The sequence below is a fragment of the Mauremys reevesii genome, linkage group 22 (genome assembly GCF_016161935.1).
Source record: "Mauremys reevesii isolate NIE-2019 linkage group 22, ASM1616193v1, whole genome shotgun sequence".
Classification (NCBI taxonomy): domain Eukaryota; kingdom Metazoa; phylum Chordata; order Testudines; family Geoemydidae; genus Mauremys; species Mauremys reevesii.
In genome coordinates this window covers 7892371-7912489 of record NC_052644.1, presented here as the reverse complement: position 1 = coordinate 7912489, position 20119 = coordinate 7892371, and the positions used below count along the sequence as shown (strand labels likewise).

The 20119-nt window shown below is 59.4% G+C and overlaps 1 protein-coding gene across 2 annotated transcripts in view; it reads left to right on the top strand.

Annotated features, from left to right (window-relative positions):
- Positions 1-20119, top strand: part of LOC120388077 (deleted in malignant brain tumors 1 protein-like) — a 132896-nt gene that overhangs the window by 34024 nt on the left and 78753 nt on the right. Inside the window, exons 8-15 of one of the 2 annotated variants that reach the window (XM_039509640.1) lie at positions 4560-4889; positions 8630-8938; positions 9514-9540; positions 11674-12036; positions 12590-12601; positions 13293-13601; positions 14204-14529; positions 14887-15110. In XM_039509640.1, the coding sequence (XP_039365574.1) occupies positions 4560-4889; positions 8630-8938; positions 9514-9540; positions 11674-12036; positions 12590-12601; positions 13293-13601; positions 14204-14529; positions 14887-14895 (1685 nt within the window). In that variant the 3' untranslated portion in view covers positions 14896-15110. Of the gene's footprint in view, positions 1-4559; positions 4890-8629; positions 8939-9513; positions 9541-11673; positions 12037-12589; positions 12602-13292; positions 13602-14203; positions 14530-14886; positions 15111-20119 lie in introns of those variants that run through there. The other variant, XM_039509639.1, reaches the window with a different exon arrangement.

Sequence of the window (20119 nt, the reverse complement as noted above, 5' to 3'; positions counted from 1 at the left end):
GATGGGACACGAATAATAGGAGGCGCCTGCCACAGTCCTCCTCAGGCCAAGGCCAGGGTTCGGCCAAACAGCCCCCAGGCCCGAAGCCAAACTTTTGAAGATGTGCCTGAGGACGAAGCATCAGTATCAAACTCAGATCCTTACCCTCCCTTTGTGAATCGATTCTCCTGCTTCTACCATGCTTGGTCCAAGATCACGTGAGATCACTGGGTCCTGAGCACAGTATGGATGGGACATTCTATCCAATTCTGTTCCCTCCTGCCCTCCCACCCCCCTTCCCCGTTCCTCTTCAGGGACCCTTCTCACAAACAACTCCTCTTGCAAGAGGTGCAATCGCTCCTCGCTCAAGGGGCAATACAGGTGGTTCCTCAGGAGTTCAGGGGCAAGGAGTTCTACTCCCACTCTGGCCTATCCTGGATCTGCGAGACCTCAACACATTCATGGGGAAAGTGAAGTTTCGCGTGGTCTCTCTGGCTGTCACCATTCCTTCCCTGGATCCGGGGCATGATATGCCGCCCACAACTTGAAAGATGCGTACTTTCATATCTCCATTATCCGGTCCCACAGCCATTTTCTTCGTTTTGTGGTCAGCGGCCAGCACTACCAGTTCAGGATGCTCCCGTTTGGGCGGTTGAGTTACCAGATTTGCCCGTTACTTTGGGGTACGCTCATTTATTCAGGGTTCTCTTCGGGGTGGGGTCTGTAATTCTAACAATGTGCTGCTTGTGTCACTTGTGTTTTCATGTGGAGCTCTACTTCTCCCTGCTGCAAGTCCTCTCCCAGTGGAGCTATCCTGCGGGACCTAGGTTCCCCAGGGCCAGGTTTCTCCAGCCCCTGAACCGGATGAACACACCCACACATACATTAACAGATCAAATCTGAGAGGACCGGGTCAATCATAATGGATCAGCTTGAAAGTGCTATGTCTCTGGACTCACTGGGCTGGATGAAGCAGCACTTTCAAGCTGCCTCCCCTTATATGTCCCTGGGCTCCATGGACTGGGTCAAGCAGCACTTTCAAGCTGTCACCCTTATGCGTCCCAGATTCAGCACGTCCCTATCCCCACTCTCACTTCACAATTGTACTGGCGGTAACCTACCTGATGAGCAAACCCCACAGTATTTTGGGCGCTGCAGGGATCTTTAGATTAGGTAAAAGCAGCGTTACTGTAGAATAAATGGGGGAAGCCAAGAACACAAAAGAGTAAAGTTCAACAAGAGAGAGAGAAGCAACCAGCTTAACCATACAAGTTATTTATTGAATAATAATGATCACTACACAAGGAGGCTAAACCACCATAACATACATTATTAAAGGTTAATACCTAAGGTAGAGAGGAAAACAGAGAGAGAAAGAAGAGGATCTCACTGTTCCCAGGTGATGGGGGTAGCTCAGGTTCCGAAGGGCAGGAGACGGGCAGAGCCCCAGCACGATCAGTCAGGAGATGGAGTCCCAGTGGAACTGATGCAGAGCCTGGGTCTATGCATCAGAACACTTACTGGAGGATGAGTGGGGATTTTTGTAAAGAAAATACAATGGTTCAAGGGAGAACACTAAATTTGTTTATAGGTAAACTAATGACTCAAGGGTTTTCTTTAGGCTAGACAATAAGAGCTGATCTCTCTTGGCTATGGGTGGGGTTTTCTTCCAGGGAGCTCCCAATGCAACTAGGCTGCTTCAGTATTTTGAATATCAATCAAGGATTTATTACTAGAATTGGTCTGATAATTGCTGAGCTGAGTGTGTGCAGCCATAGGTTCATTAACATATGGTGCAGAGATTCCCATGATGCAGTGCTTTTCTGGTCCCAGAATTCAGTGCAGTTCTCTGTTCTCCATTCTGTATGCAAATTGAGATGTCTCCCTGTCCCATCTTTCATGCAGATGAGGCTAGGGGAGTTGTCTCTGTTCTTCATTCTTTATGCTAATTGAGATGTCTTAATCTTGTCACCCTTGTCAGGAAAGGTCTAGGTGTGTCTCCCAACACCCTTCACTGCTCTCTGCAAGTCTTTTCTCTGATGGGTTTTGGTTTAAGCAGAGACTGGTGGAGTGGGGTTTCTTTCATGAGTCAGACAGGCTGGATACTGTGCCCAAGTTCCCCCAAAACACAGAGCTGACTGGTATCAGCTGTGGCAGCCTTCCTCCGCAAACATCAGGTGCAAGTATTCCCATACTTGGACGACTGGCTCATCAAGGCCGAGTCGCAAGCACACGCTGCAGAGTATGTGTCTCTGGCTCGGGCCACCTTCCGCAGGCTGGGCCTCATATTGAATGTGCCCAAATCCACACTAGCCCCAACGCAGAGAACAGAATTCATAGGAGCTCTCTTGGACTCCACGCAGGCCAGGACGTTCCTGCCCGAGCTGCGCTTCCAAGCACATATCGAAAACCTTCACCGATTCCCCACAACCATGGCCAGAAATTGCATGAAACTGCTGGGGCATATGGCGGCCTGCACATATGTGATCCAGCACACCAGGTTACGCTCTCGCCCCCTCCAGGCGTGTTTGGCGAGGGTACACAGGCCAGGCAGGGACCCACTGGACCAGATAGTTACCCTCCCGCCTCGCATTCTCGAGTCTCTCCACTGGTGCCTGCGGCGGGAGTACCTTTTGCAGCGGGAGTATCCATTGCCAAACCCCAACCTACGCTATCGCTAGTCACGGAGGCCTTGGCGCTCGGTTGGGAGCGCACCTGGGCAATATCAGAACCCAAGGGCTATGGGCCCACGCAGAACTATCGCTGCATATCAGTGTAAGGGAACTGAGGGTGGTTCGTCTGGCCTTCCAAGCGTTCCAGGCCCGCCTTCAGGGTGCATGTGTATCGGTGCTGACAGACAACACTGCAGCGATGTTCTATATAGAACAAACAGGGTGGTGCTTGCTCCTCTCCCCTGTGCCAGGAAGCCCTCGAGCTGTGGGACTTTTGCATGGCCCAATCAATACACCTAGAGGGTCGCACCTTTCGGAAGAGCAAAATGAGCTAGCCGATTGCCTCAGCCACTTGTTTCACAGTCACCTCAGGCCGGACATTGCACACTCGATTTTTCAGAGGTGGGGCTTTCCCCACATAGACCTGTTTGTGATACAGAGCAACAGGAAGTGACAGCGGTTCTGCTCTTTCCTGAACCGCAGCCCAGGCTCCATCGCGGACGCCTTTCACCTTTCATGGACAAGTCACCTGCTGTACACATAGTCCTCCTCCAGACTCGCCGGGACGGGGCTTCCTTGATCCTCACAGCGCCAGCGTGACCCCGCCAGCACTGGTTCACCCTGCTGATGAACCTCTCTGTGGACAGACCAGTGGCCCTTCCTATGTGCCTGAGCCTCATCACACAGGACCACAGCCACCTACAACACCCCAATCCGGAGTTCCTCCACCTCATGGCGCAGAAATTCCATTGCTGAACCCTCTTGAGCTTCAGTGTTCAGACCCAGTGAGGGAGGTCCTCCACTCGTGACAAGTACCTGGCAAAGTGGAAGTGCTTTTCCATCTGGTCTCTCTGGAGAGGGGCATTGAACCTCAGCTAGCACCAATTCCCTTGTTTTGGACTACAAGTTATACCTCCAGCAGCAGGGGTTGGCTATATCATCTCTCAGGGTACACCTGGCTGCTATTTCAGCCTTCCACTTCGGCAAACCCATGGTGGGCTGGTTTCTCAAGGGCTTGGACAGACTTTATCCCCAGGTTCAATGGCCCATTCCCCAGTGGGACCTCAATTTGGTCCTGTCCACGCTCATGGGGTCCCCTTTTGAGCCCATGGCGACTTGCTCTCTGTCCTACCTTTCCTGGAAGGTGGCCTTTCTGGTGGCCATAACCTCAGCCAGAAGGGTTTCCCAGCTCAGAGCGCTGACTTCCGAGCCCCCGATATGATCTTTTAAAAAGACAAGGTGCAGCTACGCCCTCACCCCGTGTTTCTGCCAAAGGTAGTCTCCCAGTTTCATGTGAACCAGGACATATTTTTACCTGTGTTCTTCCCTAAGCCACATGCCAGAAACAGAGAACACATGCTCCATTCCCTGGACTTCCAGCGTCCCTAGCATTCTACATTGGCTGCACAAAGCCATTTCGTAAGTCACCACAGCTCTTTATCACAATCACAGAAAGGCTGAAGGGGCTTCCGATCTCGTCCCAGCTCATTTCATCGTGGATCACGTCCTGTAACAGGACTTGCTACGACCTGGCTAAAATTCCAGCCCCTTCACTTACGGTGCACTGCACAAGAGCGCAGGCGTCGTCCACAGCATTCCTGGCACAGGTCCCTATCCAGGAAATATGCAAGGCAGCAACGTGGTCCTCTGTCCACACCTTCATGTCACACTACGCCATTACCCAACAGGCAAGGGACGATGCAGCCTTTGGCAGGGCAGTCCTGCATTCCTCAATCAGGTGAACTCCGACCCCTCCCCCAGGGAAACTGCTTGGGAGTCACCTATTGGAATGCACATGAGCAATCACTCGAAGAACAACAGTTGCGAGAGGTAGGTAACCATTTCTTCGCCAGCATCACTAGTGATCGGATGCACTCCCTGAGTGTTTATTCCCTTGGGTGTTTGCAGACGCTGACATCTCAGAAGTGACTCAGCTCCGACTGGTGAATGGCCCGAGTCGCTGTGCTGGGAGGGTCGAGGTGTTTCACAACCAGCAGTGGGGAACCGTGTGTGATGACAGCTGGGAGTTACAGGATGCCGGAGTCGTGTGCAGGCAGCTGGGCTGTGGGACGGCGTTATCAGCCCCAGGAGGGGCTCGATTTGGGCGAGGATCAGACCATATCTGGCTGGATGACGTCAACTGCACAGGGACAGAAGTTGCCCTCTCCGATTGCAGGGCTCGGCCTTGGGGAGACAGTAACTGTACCCATGGAGAAGATGCCGGTGTTGTGTGCTCAGGTAACTTGCATCCATCGTGTCACTGTGGGTGGTGCAGGGATCAGGCTGGGAAGCTTTCAGCACAGACCCAGCTCTCCTGTCTGAGTCACGGCTGAGAGACAGACACCCCCAGCCTGCACTGCCCCGCCCACCTCCAGTGCAGAGCTCTGTGGGATACACCCCGAGATCATGCCCGTCTGCCCCCCACGTTGGCAGTGAGCTCTGGGCTGCAGGTGTCAGTCTGAGCCCAGCCCCTAGTAAAGAGGAAGGAGCTGGATCGGCAGCATCTGCTTGTCTGTTCTGGGGAGCCTGTTCACACTGGGCAGTGGTGGCCTATAATCCCCATAACCCCAGCACGGGGTGCTCCGCACTGCAGGGCCCCCGGGGTCCGTGCTCGGTGTAACTGTCTGGCCCCCTCAGCCTGGCTGCCCAGTTTGCCCGTCTGCCCATTGTGGATCCACAGGGTCTGGTCTAGATCACCAGTCTCCTGGGAGTGACCCCTTTAATGTGCCAGGCCCTGAGCCCCCCCTCCCCCGCCCGTCCCCAGGGGCAGGGCCGTGCCCTCGGCACCAGCAGCCCCGTCTCTCCCCGCGGCTCCCTGCAGTGAGCCCAGCCCAGCCCAGCCTGCGGGAGGCTTGTACTGGGCCCCTCCAGGGCCTCCGGCCAAGGGAGCCTCCAGCCACACCAGCAGCCTTGCCATAGAGAGCAGGGCTAATAGTCACCCAGCCGCAGCGTCCCGCAGCCCGGGGCTGGCACGGGGAGGCAGGGCTAAGCCATTGTCCAGCCTTGAGCTCTCGGTGTCCTTGTCAATCCCAGGTGAGCCCGGAGCCTCACCCCAAAGGCAGCTCTGAGCCGCCGCCTGCCCCACTCAGCCCTTTGGCGCCAGGCAGGGCCCTGCTGAGCACTGGCGGCGAGTTATATGGGCTCATGGTGCCCAGGCTCCAGCAATATCCAGGGCCTGGGAGCCCAGCTCCACCAGTGTTTGGGGCCGGGTCTCTCCCCTGGGCTCTGCACCCCTCTCCCCCACACCCCTGGGCTCTGGCCAAGGACAAAGACATGCAGAAGCCCCAGTGAGATGCTGCCCCCAGAGCTAAATGAACAGGACCCCCACTCTGCAGCTGTGTGACACAGCACCTGTCATGTGAGGGAGGGGAGCTCCCTGCCCCTCCTGCGCTCCCCAGGGGAAGAGCTCACCCTGCTGGGTGGGAGATGCCTAGTGTCACGGAGTTCCCGGGCGATGCTCTGGAACTGCTCCCCACAGCGCCAGTCAGGACTTTGGGGAGCCTCCTCTCCCTTGGAGCCGACTGTCTTTGGGGCAAGAAGCTCACACGGCTTCACCTCCTGGGTCTGACCTTGGAGCATTCAGCATCTGCCCCTCCATGCGCTTCCCACAGCAAGTCCACCCAGGCGGGGTCCTGGGGAAGCCACAGGGTCCTGTACCCCCACTTCGCAGTCAGACGTGACTCTTAGCCAGCCAGTAAAACAGAGGTTTATTAGATGACAGGAACATGGTATAAAACAGAGCTTGTAGGTACAGAGAATGGGACCTCTCAGCCAGGTCCATTCTGGGGCCCATGAGACAGTGAGACAGACCGTGAGCCAGACAACCCCATCTGCCCTCACTTCCCGTCCCCAGCCAGCTCCCAATGGAAAACCCTCCTGTAGCCCCTCCTTTCTGGCCCCTGTCTCTTTCCTGGGCCAGGAGCTCACCTGATCTCTTTTTTCACCTTTAGCTATTCCCTTGCCAGGGGAAGGGCCCCGGCCATTTGTTGCCAGGATACAGAGGGTCGGCCATTTATGCACACTGGAGACTTAAGAAATGCATAGGGGAAACTGAGGCACCCACACAGTATTCAGAGGACACATTAAGAACAGTCCCACTTTGTCACCCCTAGGTTCTGCATGGCCTGGTTTGGAAGCAGCGGGCCCCTCTCAGGGTGTGTGCTGGGGCTGCAAGGGTGGCTCTGCACCACCTGGCAGAGGGCAGGAGGGGGCTGGTGAACCAGGCAGGGCACTTGGGAACCGTGGGCAGGAGGGGGCTGGCAAGCCAGGCAGGGCGCCTGAGAGCTGCATGAGGAGAGATCCACACACCAGAAGATGCAGCCCAGGCTGGCCCAGCCAGACACTCACTGACCCAAGGCAGCAGGGGAAGGCCAGGAGAGAGACACAACATGGCAGGCAGGGACAGGACCCATGACAAGGGAGGGGGGTGTCAGCAGGAACCCGACTCACCTCCCGTGTGGGGGCTGGTGGGGCTGGTGCTTTTGGTGGGTCCCTCACCCTGGCCTGGTCTGTCAGAACGTCCCTCTCAAGCTCAGGCCAACGACAGGCCAAGTGGGTCTTGGGGTCCCAGGAGCTGGGGGACAGCCAGGCTTGGGGAGTGACCTCCTTCTGATCAACCCATCTCCCACCTGGATCCCTCCCCCAAAGTTGTCTTCTAAGGTGCCTGCAAGCTCCTATTGGATCAGGCTCCCCGCTCCCTCAGCTGCCATATTGGGGGGAGCCCCTCCTCAGAGCCAAAGCACCAGCTCAGCCAGAGAAGGAAGTGGAGCCGGCTGCAGAGATTCCAGGCAAAGTCAGAAGAGGAAGCAGTTAGAAAGTTGGACCAGTGCCATGGGACTCAGGACAGTCACAGAGTGGGGAGGTGCCTCTGAGGTCCCTGCTCCCACCACCCTGCTCTAGGCAGCAGATCCCACTCACTCCCCTCCCAGAGCCAGAGATAGAACCCAGGAGTCCCAACTCTCAGCCCCCCCGCTCTAACCACTACACCCCACTCCCCTCCCAGAGCCGGGGCCAGCACTGCCTGTACAGGGAGAGTGCCCCCCACGGAGCTCCTGCCCTGCTCCCTGCAGCACTGGCCATCCATGGCCACATCAGCGGGTTCATTTGCAGGCAACACTATTCACCGCAGTGTCACTCCCCTGCCCTCCTCCCCCCAGCCCTGGGACACGTGCTGAGCCCAGTGCCGTGGTGCCAGGAAACGATCTTGTGTCCAGTCCATGGGCCGGCCCCTCACTCCGGTTCCTCCCATACTGACCTGGCAGTCCTGTGCCAGCCCTTAAAAGGGGCTTCCCAGGCTGGTGGGGTGAGAGGGGCTCTTGGCACTGGATCACGGCAGGATGGAGCTGGTCGCCCCGGGGGAGCCATGGATCTGTGGCTGTGCCTCTTGCTCTGATTCAGTGAGGGCCTCACTGAGTGTGTAAGCCCCTGCATCCCAGGTTTGATGCACATGCTGCTGAGTGGAAATGGGAGCAAGGGATACTGAGGAGGAGAACGAGCTTATGGATAAGGGACAGGATGGGGAGCCAGGAATCCGGATACATACTTGTCTTGGTCCTGATGTCTGATGGTTATAGCAGGGAAAGGGGGCCAGGACCAGGGGGAGGGGTCAGGTTCTGTCCCTGTCTCTGGCCAGGGAGTGGAGTGGGGGGGCAGGTTCTATTCCCTGCTCTGCACAAGGCTCACTGTGTGACCTGGGGTAAGTCACTTCCTGTCACCGTGCCTCAGTTTCCCCTCTGTAAAGCAGGGGCACTGATGCTGCGCCATTTCCTGGGGCTCAGTGACCTGTCTGTGCAGAATGTGGCAGGAGGGAGGTGCGGGAGAAGGGCCCAGGGTTAGTGTCATGGAAAAATCCATTCTGCCCTGTTCCGCACTCACTGGCAATGCCTCGCGCTGAGCTGGGCCTTCAGTCCCTGCAGCCCCTGGGGTCTCCCCGCGCAGCCCCAGAGCAGGTGTCTCAGCAGCTGTATTTGCTTTGCCAGACGTGAGGCTGGTAGGTGGCCCCCACCGCTGCGCCGGGCGGGTGGAGGTGCGTCTGGATGGGCCCTGGGGCACCGTGTGTGATGACGGCTGGGACCTGGGCGACGTGGCTGTGGTGTGCAGGCAGCTGGGCTGTGGGCTGGCCATGGAAGCGCTGAGTGGTAAAATGTTCGGCCCGGGCAACAAGTCAGAGCCTGTCCTGATGATGAACGTGCAGTGCCAGGGGACAGAGGCAGCGCTGGGGAGCTGCCCATACGAGGATCCAGGGGACGACTGCCAGCATGATGAGGACGCTGGGGCCCGTTGCCAAGGTGAGCCGGCCTGGAGAGCCCTGGCCATAGGGGAGGGTCAGGAGGATGCCTGGGGTCCCAGGGTGGGGGCTCAGTTCTGACTGAGTGGCCTTGCTGGGTGAGCACTGCACAGTCTGTCTGGGGAGCAGGGAGGGGACCTGACAGGTCCGGAGGGTGGGACAAGCAGGGCCTGGGCTCTGCTCCCTGTCATGTCCCCTTGCTCCCTGGTGGGGTACAAGGAACTCGCCTGTTTCTCCCCCACCAGGGGATGTGGCTGAGCCCTGCCCTGCCGAGTCCCCCCACAGGGAGAGGGCCTCAGTCTGTGTGCTGGTGGGGCCAGGCAGTGCCCTCATGGGGCTGGTCTGTGCACCAGAGTGAGGAGCAGGGCAGAGCAGCCAATGGGCAGCTGGCCTGGGACTCGTGGGGCTCCCCTATTCCCTTGGGTCCCACCACGTGTCACTGCCGTGTCTGCTTCTAACTGCTCTGGACTCTGCACCGCCCGGCACCACTTTCCTGCAGGTGCCTTGGGACCGGGAAGCTTTCGGGTGCACGGGCCTCTCTCTGCTCATGACCGTTTCCCCCTTGTCTCTCCCCAGCTGCCAATGTGGGAGTCTCCTCCTCAGGTATGTATGTCTGGCCCCCAGGGGGCTGCACTTTGCCAGAGCCCAGGCCAGGATCCCAACCCTCCTGGCATCACGGCTGGGGCCTGAGCAGAGGTGACCACAGCCACCCTTTGGAGAGTCACCTGCCAAAGCACAGGTCCCAGAGTGCAACGGTATTAAGGCAGGTTAGGTCTCAGCATGCAACAGGAGTGAGGAGGCTGCCTGAGCGCAGATCCCAGCATACAAGGCGGCTGCCTGGGTGCAAGCACACCCAGGAGCATGGGTCTAGGAGCTGCCCCTCTGTGAGCTGTGATTCATTGCAATGGATCACGTTCTCCTGGGAACGTGGCATCACCTTTTCCTCCCCCCAGCTCCGGTTTCTCCCTGTGCTGCCGTCTCACTCAATTCTGAGATCTGCCAGCCACGTTTTCTTAGATCAAAGGAAGCAGAAACCCCAGCTATTTACCACCTTCTCTGCCCCAACACTCTTTACTTCCCCTGCAACTCTTAGCAAGAAACTACCAGCCCCTTCTGTGTTCACACTTAATCTAGCCCCTGTCCTCCAGGTCAGGGTGGCCCCTCTCTCCAAGGGGAACCTGCTTGTTGTCACACTGACCCAGGCCCCCATTGCATCCCTGCCCCCACACAGCGCGCGGACCATGTGCTGTGACCATGGCACATGAAGACTGTCCAGACTGGGCAGCACAGGGCACACAATGGCCCTCCCAGTGTGTATGCAAATGAGGTAGGAAGGGAGCTGCGCAGTCTAACCAGCCCACCTGGGGGCAGAGTGCCCTGTATGCAAATGAGTGAGGGCAGGTAGGGACATGCCCGCCTTGCTCAAGGGAGCCAGGGTCTCTCCCCTCCAGCTGCCAGGCCTGGCCCTACTGCAGGGGCATGACCCTGTCTCCCCAGGAGCCATGTGCTCTGCAGGGAGTGGACGATCTCGAGGGGAGACTACCCATCTTTCCCTAGTGACCACGTGGCCAATGGGAAGCTCTGGGTGTTTAATGCACATGCTGCAGAGTGGAAATGGGAGCAAGGGGTAATGGGGAGGAGAACGAGCTTATGGATAAGGGACAGGAATCTGGATACACGCTTGTCTAGATCCCGATATCTGATGGTTATTGCAGAGAAAAGGGACCAGGAGCAGGGGGAGGGGGCCGGGTTCTGTCCCTGTCTTTGGCCAGGAAGTGGAGTGGGGGGCAGGTTCTATTCCCTGCTCTGCACAAGGCTCATTGTGTAACCTGGTGTCACAGAGTCCCCGAGTGATCCTTTGGAACTGCTCCCCACAAAGCCAGTTAGGACTTTGGGGAGCCTTCTGGTTTTTTGGAGCAGACTGTTTTTAGGGCAAGAAGCTTACACAGGTTCCACCTTCCTGGGTCTGACCTTGGAGCATTCAGCATTCTTTGCACCTCTGTGCACTTTTTACACCCAGTTCGCCCAGGCCGGGTCCTGGGGAAGCCACAGGGTCCTGCACCCCCACTTCACAGTCAGACGTGACTTTTAGCCAGCCAGTAAAACAGAGGTTTATTAGATGACAGGAACATGGTTTAAAACGGAGCTTGTAGATACAGAGAACAGTACCCCTCAGCTGGGTCCATTTTGGGGCCCAGCGAACCAGACAACCCCATTTGCACTTACTTCCCATTCCCAGCCAGCTACAAACTGAACCCCCCCCCAGCCCCTCCTTTCTGGCCTTTGTTTCTTTCCTGGGCCAGGAGGTTACCTGATCTTTTTGTTTACCTTTAGCTATTCCCTTGCAGGGGGGAAGGGCCCTGGCCATCTGTTGCCAGGAGACAGAGTGTCGGTGATTTATGCACACTGGCCTTTATCCCACCACCTAGAGACTTAAGAAATGCATAGGGGAAACTGAGGCACCCACACATATTCAGAGGAAACATTAAGAACAGTTCCACTTTGTCACACCTGGGGTAAGTCACTTCCTGTCATTGTGCCTCAGTTTCCCTACTGTAAAGTGGGGGCACTGATGCTGCGCCATTTCCTGGGGCTCAGTGACCTGCCTGTGCAGCATGTGGCAGGAGGGAGGTGCGGGAGAAGGGCCCAGGGTTAGTGTCGCGGGAAAGCCCATTTTGCCCAGTTCTGCACTCGCTGGCAATGCCTCACACTGAACTGGGCCTTCTGTCCCTGCAGCCCCTGGAGTCTCCCCGCGCAGCCCCGGAGCAGGTGTCTCAGCAGCTTTGCCCGTCGTGAGGCTGGTAGGTGGCCCCCACCGCTGTGCCGGGCGGGTGGAGGTGCGTCTGGATGGGCGCTGGGGCACCGTGTGTGACGACGGCTGGGACCTGGACGATGTGGCCGTGGTGTGCAGGCAGCTGGGCTGTGGGCAGGCCATGGAAGCGCTGAGTGGTAAAGTGTTCGGCCCGGGCAATGAGGCAGACCCTGTCCTGATGACGAACGTGCAGTGCCAGGGAACAGAGGCAGCGCTGGGGAACTGCTCGTACATGGATCCAGGGGACCTCTGCCAGCATGATGAGGACGCTGGGGCCCGTTGCCAAGGTGAGCCGGCCTGGAGAGCCCTGGCCATAGGGGAGGGACGGAAGGATGCCTGGGGTCCCAGGGTGGGGGCTCAGTTCTGACTGAGCGGCCTTGCTGGGTGAGCACTGCACAGTCTGCCCGGGGAGCGGGGAGGGAACCTGACAGGTCTGGAGGGTGGGACAAGCAGGGCCTGGGCTCTGCTCCCTGTCATGTCCCCTTGCTCCCTGGTGGGGGTACAACGAACTCGCCTGTTTCCCCCCTCAACAGCGGATGTGGCTGAGCCCTGCCCTGCCGAGTCCCCCCACAGGGAGAGGGTCTCAGTCTGTGTGCTGGTGGGGCCAGGCAGTGCCGTCAAGGGGCTGGTCTGTGCACCAGGGAGAGGAGCAGGGCAGAGCAGCTGATGGGCAGCCGGCCCAGGCCTCCTGGGGCTCCCCCTTTCCCCTGGGTCCCAGCACGTGTCACTGCCATGTCTGGCTCTAACTGTTCTGGACTCTGCGCTGCCTTGAGACCGGGAAGCTTTGGGGTGCACGGGCCCCTCTCTACTCCTGACAGTTTCCCCCTTCTCTCTCCCCAGGTGCCTCCTCAGGTATGTATGTCTGGCCCCCAGGCGACTGCCCTTTGCCAGAGCTCAGGCCAGAATCCCAACCCCCCTGGCATCACGGCTGGGGCCTGAGCAGAGGTGACCACGGCCGCCCTTTGGAGAGTCAGCTGCCAAGCACAGGTCCCAGAGTGCAACGGTATTAAGGCACCTGCCTGAAGTTAGGTCCCAGCATGCAATAGGCGCAAGGAGCTGGCCGAGCACAGATCCCAGCATGCAATGGGAGCAAGGGGGCTGCCTGAGGGCAGTGATGATGTGATGACGTGGCCAACAGGAAGCTCTGGGTGTTTAATGCACATGCTGCTGAGTGGAAATGGGAGCAAGGGATAATGGGGAGGGGAACAAGCTTATGGATAAGGGACAGGATGGGGAGCCAGGAGTCCGGATCCACTCTTGTCTTGGTCCCGATGTCCTGTGGTTAGAGCAGGGAAAGGAGTCCAGGGCTGGGGATGGGGAGCCAGGGTCTGTGCCTGACTCTGGCCAGGGAGTGGGGGCGGGGGGGCAGGTTCTATTCCCTGCTCTGCACAAGGCTCACTGTGTGACCTGGGGTCAGTCACGTCCTGTCTCTGTGCCTCAGTTTCCCTTCTGTAAAGCAGAGGCTCTGATGCTGCGCCATTTCCTGGGGTCTCCCCGCGCAGCCCCAGAGCAGGTGTCTCAATAGCTGCGTTTGCTTTGCCAGAGGTGAGGCTGGTAGGTGGCCCCCACCGCTGCGCCGGGCGGGTGGAGGTGCGCCCGGACAGGCGCTGGGGCACCGTGTGTGACAACGGCTGGGACATGAAAGATGTGACTGTGGTGTGCCGGCAGCTGGGCTGTGGGCCGGCCATGGAATCGCTGAGTAGTAAAGTGTTCGGCCCAGGCGTCAAGTCAGACCCTGTCCTGATGACGAAAGTTCAGTGCCAGGGGACAGAGGCAGCGCTGGGGAACTGCTCGTACATGGATCCAGGGGACCTCTGCCAGCATGATAAGGACGCTGGGGCCCGTTGCCAAGGTGAGCCAGCCTGGAGAGCCCTGGCCCTAAGGCAGGGACGGGAGGATGCCTGGGGTCCCAGGGTGGGGGCTCAGTTGTGACTGAGCGGCCTTGCTGGGTGAGCACTGCACAGTCGGCCCGGGGAGCGGGGAGGGGACCTGACAGGTCTGGAGGGTGGGACAAGCAGGGCCTGGGCTCTGCTCCCTGTCATGTGCCATGGGGCAGGGTTATGAAGGGAAAACGCCCTCATGCAGCAGGGCCAGCGTCCACACACACCATCCACTAATGATACATCCTCAGCTTACTCACTGCTGAGCCCACGCCTGGGAGGGGTGGAGCTGCCCCCACCCCGGGACACCGGAGTCATGTGCCAAGGTGAGAGAGCAGCGCTGGCACCAGGCCCTCACCCCTGCCAGACCCAGGTCACGCAGCGTGTGCTGTGGCCCCAGCTGAGCCTGGCAACAGCTGCCCCTCCTGGGTGGGCACACAGGGTACAGACAGCACAGCACTGGGGCCCCTGCGATGTGGGGGTCAGTGCTGGGCAAGGCCTCTCCACCAGCATGGCCGTGCCTTCCCAGCATGCATTGGGGCACCGACCCAGATGACCGCCTTCCCCCCCGCAGAGCCCTTCTCACTGCGGCTGGTGGACGGCCCAGGCAACTGCTCCGGGCGGCTGGAGGTGCGGTATGATGGAGTGTGGGGCACCGTGTGTGACGATGACTGGTCGGAGACCAATGCCCAAGTGGTCTGCCGGGAGCTGGGCTGTGGCCCAACCAAGCCATTGGCCCCAAAGCTGCAGGACCGGCCCCGCTTTGGCCAGGGTACAGGGAAAATCTGGCTGGACGACATCCGCTGCAAAGGCACCGAGAAGACCTTGCAGAACTGTGCCCACCGCTTCTGGGGCTACCATAACTGCACCCACCAGGAGGACATCAGCGTGGTCTGCCAGGTGCATGCCCACACCCAGGGAGAGGGAGATACAGGGAGCCCCACAACTTCTGGGTTCTGCCCCAGCTCCGGGAAGGGAGTGAGATCCAGTGCATTAGAGCAGGGGGGCTGGGAGCCAGGACTCCGGGGTTCTATCCCAGCTCTGGGAGGGGATTGGGATCCAGGCGGCTAGCAGTGGGGCTGGGAGCTAGGATTCCTGGGTCCAGGCAGGGAGTGGCTGTAGTCACTGGCTGTGTCAGTGAAGGGGTGAGGCTGGGGCTGGCAGAAGCACACAGTTGGGTTCCTGGTGCTCCCTGCAGCCCTCGCCTGAGGCCATGGGCAGTGCTCCCTAACCGCCCCTGCTCTCTTCATCCCACAGGACAACTGAGCCAGCCACAGCTCCTCCACGGCCTCCCATTGATTCCCCCCGCCCCCGAGCTTTCAGTGCATCCCCACTGCCGCCAGGCCCTTCCTCTCTGCTGCCAGGCTCCCTGGCCCTGCCCGCCCAGCCTGGGGATGGCTGTCAGCTGTGCAGGGGCATGGCTTGGTGAGTGCCCGGGGGATTCCCATTTCAGGGATGAACGCAGGCGCCCAGGGCATTCCCCTCCCCCCACTGGGCGCCACACTCTGTAGGCTGCAGCACAAAGCTGGCACAGCCTGGGGCTCGTGTCTCACTAGCAGTGGGGCAGCTCGCCCTGGCAGGCCCCGCTTGGAACACGCGTCTCCTGGGCCATTGCTCCAACTGCAGCCAAGGCAGCCACCCTGATAAACCCGCCATTGCCGGGGTGGGGCTGCACCCCCCCTCAGGGGCTGGGATACACGACTGTCTCCCCCAGAAGGTCCGTGCTGCATGGACAGGCAGGAGCCGGGAGGGGGAGAGCCCCGTGTGCCACACGCCATCCCAAGCTGAGCAGATGCGAATAAAGAGCTGAATCTGCTGGATGACCGACTGCCCCGTGTCTGCCTGCGTCTGCCAAGCACTCAGTGCTGCACAAGTGGGCCCAGGCCTCACCCAGCGCAGGCCTCACCCCAGCCGGTTCACAGCTTGACGCACTGGGAACAGCCCAGTTCCTGAGAGCTCTGGGCGGAGGGGTCTGGAGGGCAGGGGCAGCTCTAGGTATTTTGCCGCCCCAAGCACGGCAGGCAGACTGCCTTTGCCTGCGGGAGGTTCCCGGTCCCGCGGATTCGGCGGAACGCCTGCGGGAGGTCCGCCAAAGCCGCAGGACCAGCGGACCCTCCTCAGGCATGCCGCCGAAGGCAACCTGCCTGCCTCCCTCGCGGCGACCGGCAGAGCGCCCCCCGTGGCTTGCCGCCCCCGGCACACACTTGGCGTGCTGGTGCCTGGAGCCGCCCCTGCCGGAGAGGCCAGGCACAGCAATGCCCTAAGGGAGGAAGGTGCTGCCTCCAGAACTGGCCCAGAGACAGCGAGCTCCTGGAGGCTTCGGGAGTCCTGGCTTCGGCCAGTAGATGGCAACTGTCTGCATGACAACACACACAGCCCACTCCTCACAGTCAGTCCCTCCCAGAGCCGGGGAGAGAACCCAGGAGTCCAGGCTCACAGCCGCCGGCTCTCAGCAGCTGTCCCTGTTCCCTCACGACTAGCTGGTGTCCCTGCCGACCCTGGGCCAGTGTAACCTCTCCCAGCATCTCTGGGCTGTGACCATGTGTCCTGGAGTTGGGGGCTAGAGGGGCAGCCTCTTTTTGTTCTGGTGCAGATGGATCAGCTCCTCCGCCCGAGGGTTCCCCATTCATGCAGACGCCCCCTGTGCTCAGCTCCCCTGCCCAACCTGAGGGAGTGGTTGGGGCCTACAGTCAGGGAAGGGGGGACAATGTGTCTGGGAGCCATTTCCTCCCCTGCATGGCACCCACTGCAGCTGCCGACCTCCACAGGTCTGGGGAGGGGGGCGCTGGGGAGGGAGTGGACCCTCTGCCCCGAGGAAGGGAGGGGTGCTGGGGAGGGAGCTGACCCAGTGCCCTGAGGAGGGGCACACTGGGGATGGTGGGAACCCTGTGACCTGAGGAGGGGAGGGCACTGGGGAGGGAGCTGATCCTGCGCCCCAAGGAGGGGAGGGGTCCTGGGGAGGGATTTCACCCTGTGCCATGAGGAGGGTGTTACTTCAGTTTCATAGATTCATAGATTGTAGGACTGGAAGGGACCTCAAGAGATCATCAAGTCCAGTCCCCTGACCTCATGGCAGGACCAAATACTGTCTAGACCATCGCTGATAGACGTTTATCTAACCTGCTCTTACATATCTCCAGAGATGGAGATTCCACAACCTCCCTAGGCAATTTATTCCAGTGTTTAACCACCCTGACGGTTAGGAACTTTTTCCTAATGTCCAACCCAAACCTCCCTTGCTGCAGTTTAAGCCCATTGCTTCTTGTTCTATCCTTAGAGGCTGAGGTGAACAAGTTCTCTCCCTCCTCCTGATGACACCCTTTTAGATACCTGAAAACTGCTATCATGTCCCCTCTCAGTCTTCTCTTTTCCAAACTAACCAAACCCAATTCTTTCAGCCTTCCTTCATAGGTCATGTTCTCTAGACCTTTAATCATTCTTGTTCCTCTTCTCTGCACCTTCTCTGAGGGTTCTGTGTTGAGGACAGCAGAACCAGGGCCGCCCAGAGGATTCCGGGGGCCCGGGGTCTTCGGCGGCGGGGGGGCCTTCCGTTCTGGGACCCGCCGCCGAAGTGCCCCGAAGACCCGCGGCAGGGACCCCCCGCCGCCGAATTACCGCCGAAGCAGGACTGCCGCCGAAGTGCAACCCGGTCTTCGGCGGTAATTCAGCGGCGGGGGGCCCCCGCCGCGGGTCTTTGGGGCACTTCAGAGGCGGGTCCCGGAACGGAAGGGCCCCCCGCCGCCGAATTACCGCCGAAGACCGAGCTGAACTTCGGCGGTGGGTCCCGCTCCGTCTTTGGCGGTAATTCGCCAGTGGGGGGGTCCTTCCGCCCCGGAGCGGAAGGACCCCCCGCCGGCGAAGACCGGGAGCGTAAGAAGCTCCTGTGCCCGGCCCCGCAAGAGTTTTCCGGGGCCCCCGGAGCGAGTGAGGGACCCCGCTCCAGGGGCCCCGAAAAACTCTGGTGGGGGCCCCTGTGGGGCTCGGGGCCTGGGGCAAATTGCCCCTCTTGCCCCCCCCTCTGGGCGGCCCTGAGCAGAACTAACATGAGCTATTGGTTGCCTGCTTCCTCCTAGCACAGGGCATTTATTCCTCAGGTGGTCAGTGGAATTACACTGATAGCACCTTCTGGGCTCTTCTGCTTTTACAGGAGATTTGGGATGAGGGTTAGAGGAACGTTTTTTGGTAAGAAAATGTTTAGGCTCCAAACCCCCTTCTCTCTTCCCAGGGGCAAAATGGGATCCTCCCTTCCCACCAGTTTTAAACCCCTCTGTCTGCGGCCTGCCCTCAATAGACGCCTGATTCTGTTCGAAGGCATCTGCTAAAAAAGCCACCTCATCCACAGACTTTACATCTTTGTCCCAGAGACACTGCTTTACATCAGCCTTACACACGCTTAGGAAATGCTCTTCAGCAACAAGATCCAACATTCCCTCACAACTCGCCACCTCTTTACCCCTCACCCATTGTCCCAACAAATCTTTCATTTTGTTTGCACATTCCCCATGACTCATCCCAATATCCCCCTTAAGATTCCTAAATGTAACTCGATATGTTTCAGGGGTAATCTGAAACCTTCGCAAAACAGTATCTTTAAATTTACAATAGACTAAAGCATCTTCAATAGATATTCCACTGAGTAATTTTCGAGCTTTACCAGTTAATTTTGCAGTCAGGCGCTCTCTTATCATGAGGGATTTCATGTATAAGACACTGCCTTTGGAAGGTAGTCAGATATTCAGCAATATCATCGTCTTCACTGGATGCAGGACATAAGTGTTCCCATTTGTGGATTTTTGGAGCAATGGGGGTCGTTCGATTCTGGTTCTACTTCTCTAGCAGGTCCAGTTGGTGTTTTCGCTCTCTCTCTCTCGCTCTCTCTCTTTTTCTTCCCTTTTGTGTCTAGCTTCCTCTTCCTTGAGCCTCATTTCATGAGCCTTCCGAAGACACCCAACATGGCAAACTTTGCATTAGATACCACACAAGCAGGGGCGGCTCTATGTTTTTTGCCGCCCCAAGCATGGCAGTCAGGTGGATTCGGTGGCGTTTCTGCGGGTGATCTGCCGGTGCTGTGCCTTCACCGTGCCCGCTGCCGAATTGCTGCCCAAGCCGTGGGACCAGCGGACCTCCCACAGGCGCGCCGCCAAAGGCTGCCTGACTGCTGCCCTCACAGCGACCAGCCGGCCGTCCCCCGCGGCTTGCCGCCCCAGGCACTCGCTTGCTGCGCTGGTGCCTGGAGCCGCCCCGCCCACAAGCATTTTACAAAGATGAACATGGGGGTCCTGGGGGTTCCCCCGAGGTGCAGAGTGTGACAACCCCCCAGCCTGCACTGCCCCCATTCTGAGAGACAAACCCCCCCACCTGCACTGCCCCCTTGCTGAGAAACACACACCCTGCACTGCCCCCCTGCTGAGAGACAGACCCCCCCCAGCCTGCACTTCTCCCCCTCCCCCCGCTGAGGGACAAATCTCCCCAGCCTGCCCTGCCCCACCCCCCACTGAGAGACAGAGCTCCTTCTCAGACTGAGCTGAACCCCCACTGAGAGACAGACCCCCAGCCTAAGCTAACCCCCCACTGAGAGGCAACCCTCCCGTCCTGCACTGCCACCCTGCTGAGACACCCCCCTCCCCCGAGCTGCCCGAACCCGCTGCTGAGAGACAGACACCCCCAGCCTGCACTGCCCCCCCCACACCTCCAGTGCAGAGCTCTGTGGGATCCACCCCGAGATCATGCCCGTCTGCCCCCCATGTTGGCAGTGAGCTCTGGGCTGCAGGTGTCAGTCTGAGCCCAGCCCCCAGTAAAGAGGAAGGAGCTGGATCAGCAGCATCTGCCTGTCTGTCTGTTCTGGGGAGCCTGTTCGCACTGGGCAGTGGCCTGGCCCCAGCACAGGGTGTTCCACACTGCAGGGCCCCCGGGGTCCGTGCTCTGTGTAACTGGCCGGCCCCCTCAGCCTGGCTGCCCAGTTTGCCTGTCTGCCCATTGTGGATCCACAGGGTCTGGTCTAGGTCACCAGTCTCCTGGGAGTGACCCCTTTAATGTGCTGGGCCCCGAGGCCCCCCCACCCGTCCCCAGGGGCAGGGCCATGCCCTCGGCACCAGCAGCCCCGTCTCTCCCCGCAGCTCCCTGCAGTGAGCCCAGCCCAGCCCAGCCTGCGGGAGGCTTGTACTGGGCCCCTCCAGCGCCCCTGGCCAAGGGAGCCTCCCAGCCACACCAGCAGCCTTGGCATAGAGAGCAGGGCTAATAGTCACCTGGCCGCAGCGTCCCGCAGCCCGGGGCTGGCACGGAGAGGCAGGGCTAAGCCATTGTCCAGCCTTGAGCTCTCGGTGTCCTTGTCAATCCCAGGTGAGCCCGGAGCCTCTCCCCAAAGGCAGCTCTGAGCCGCTGCCTGCCCCACTCAGCCCTTTGGGGCCAGGCAGGGCCGGGCTGAGTTCACAGCAGGCCAGGGAGACACGAGTGTCCCGTGATCAGCGCTGGGGCTTCCCTTGGCTCTCTG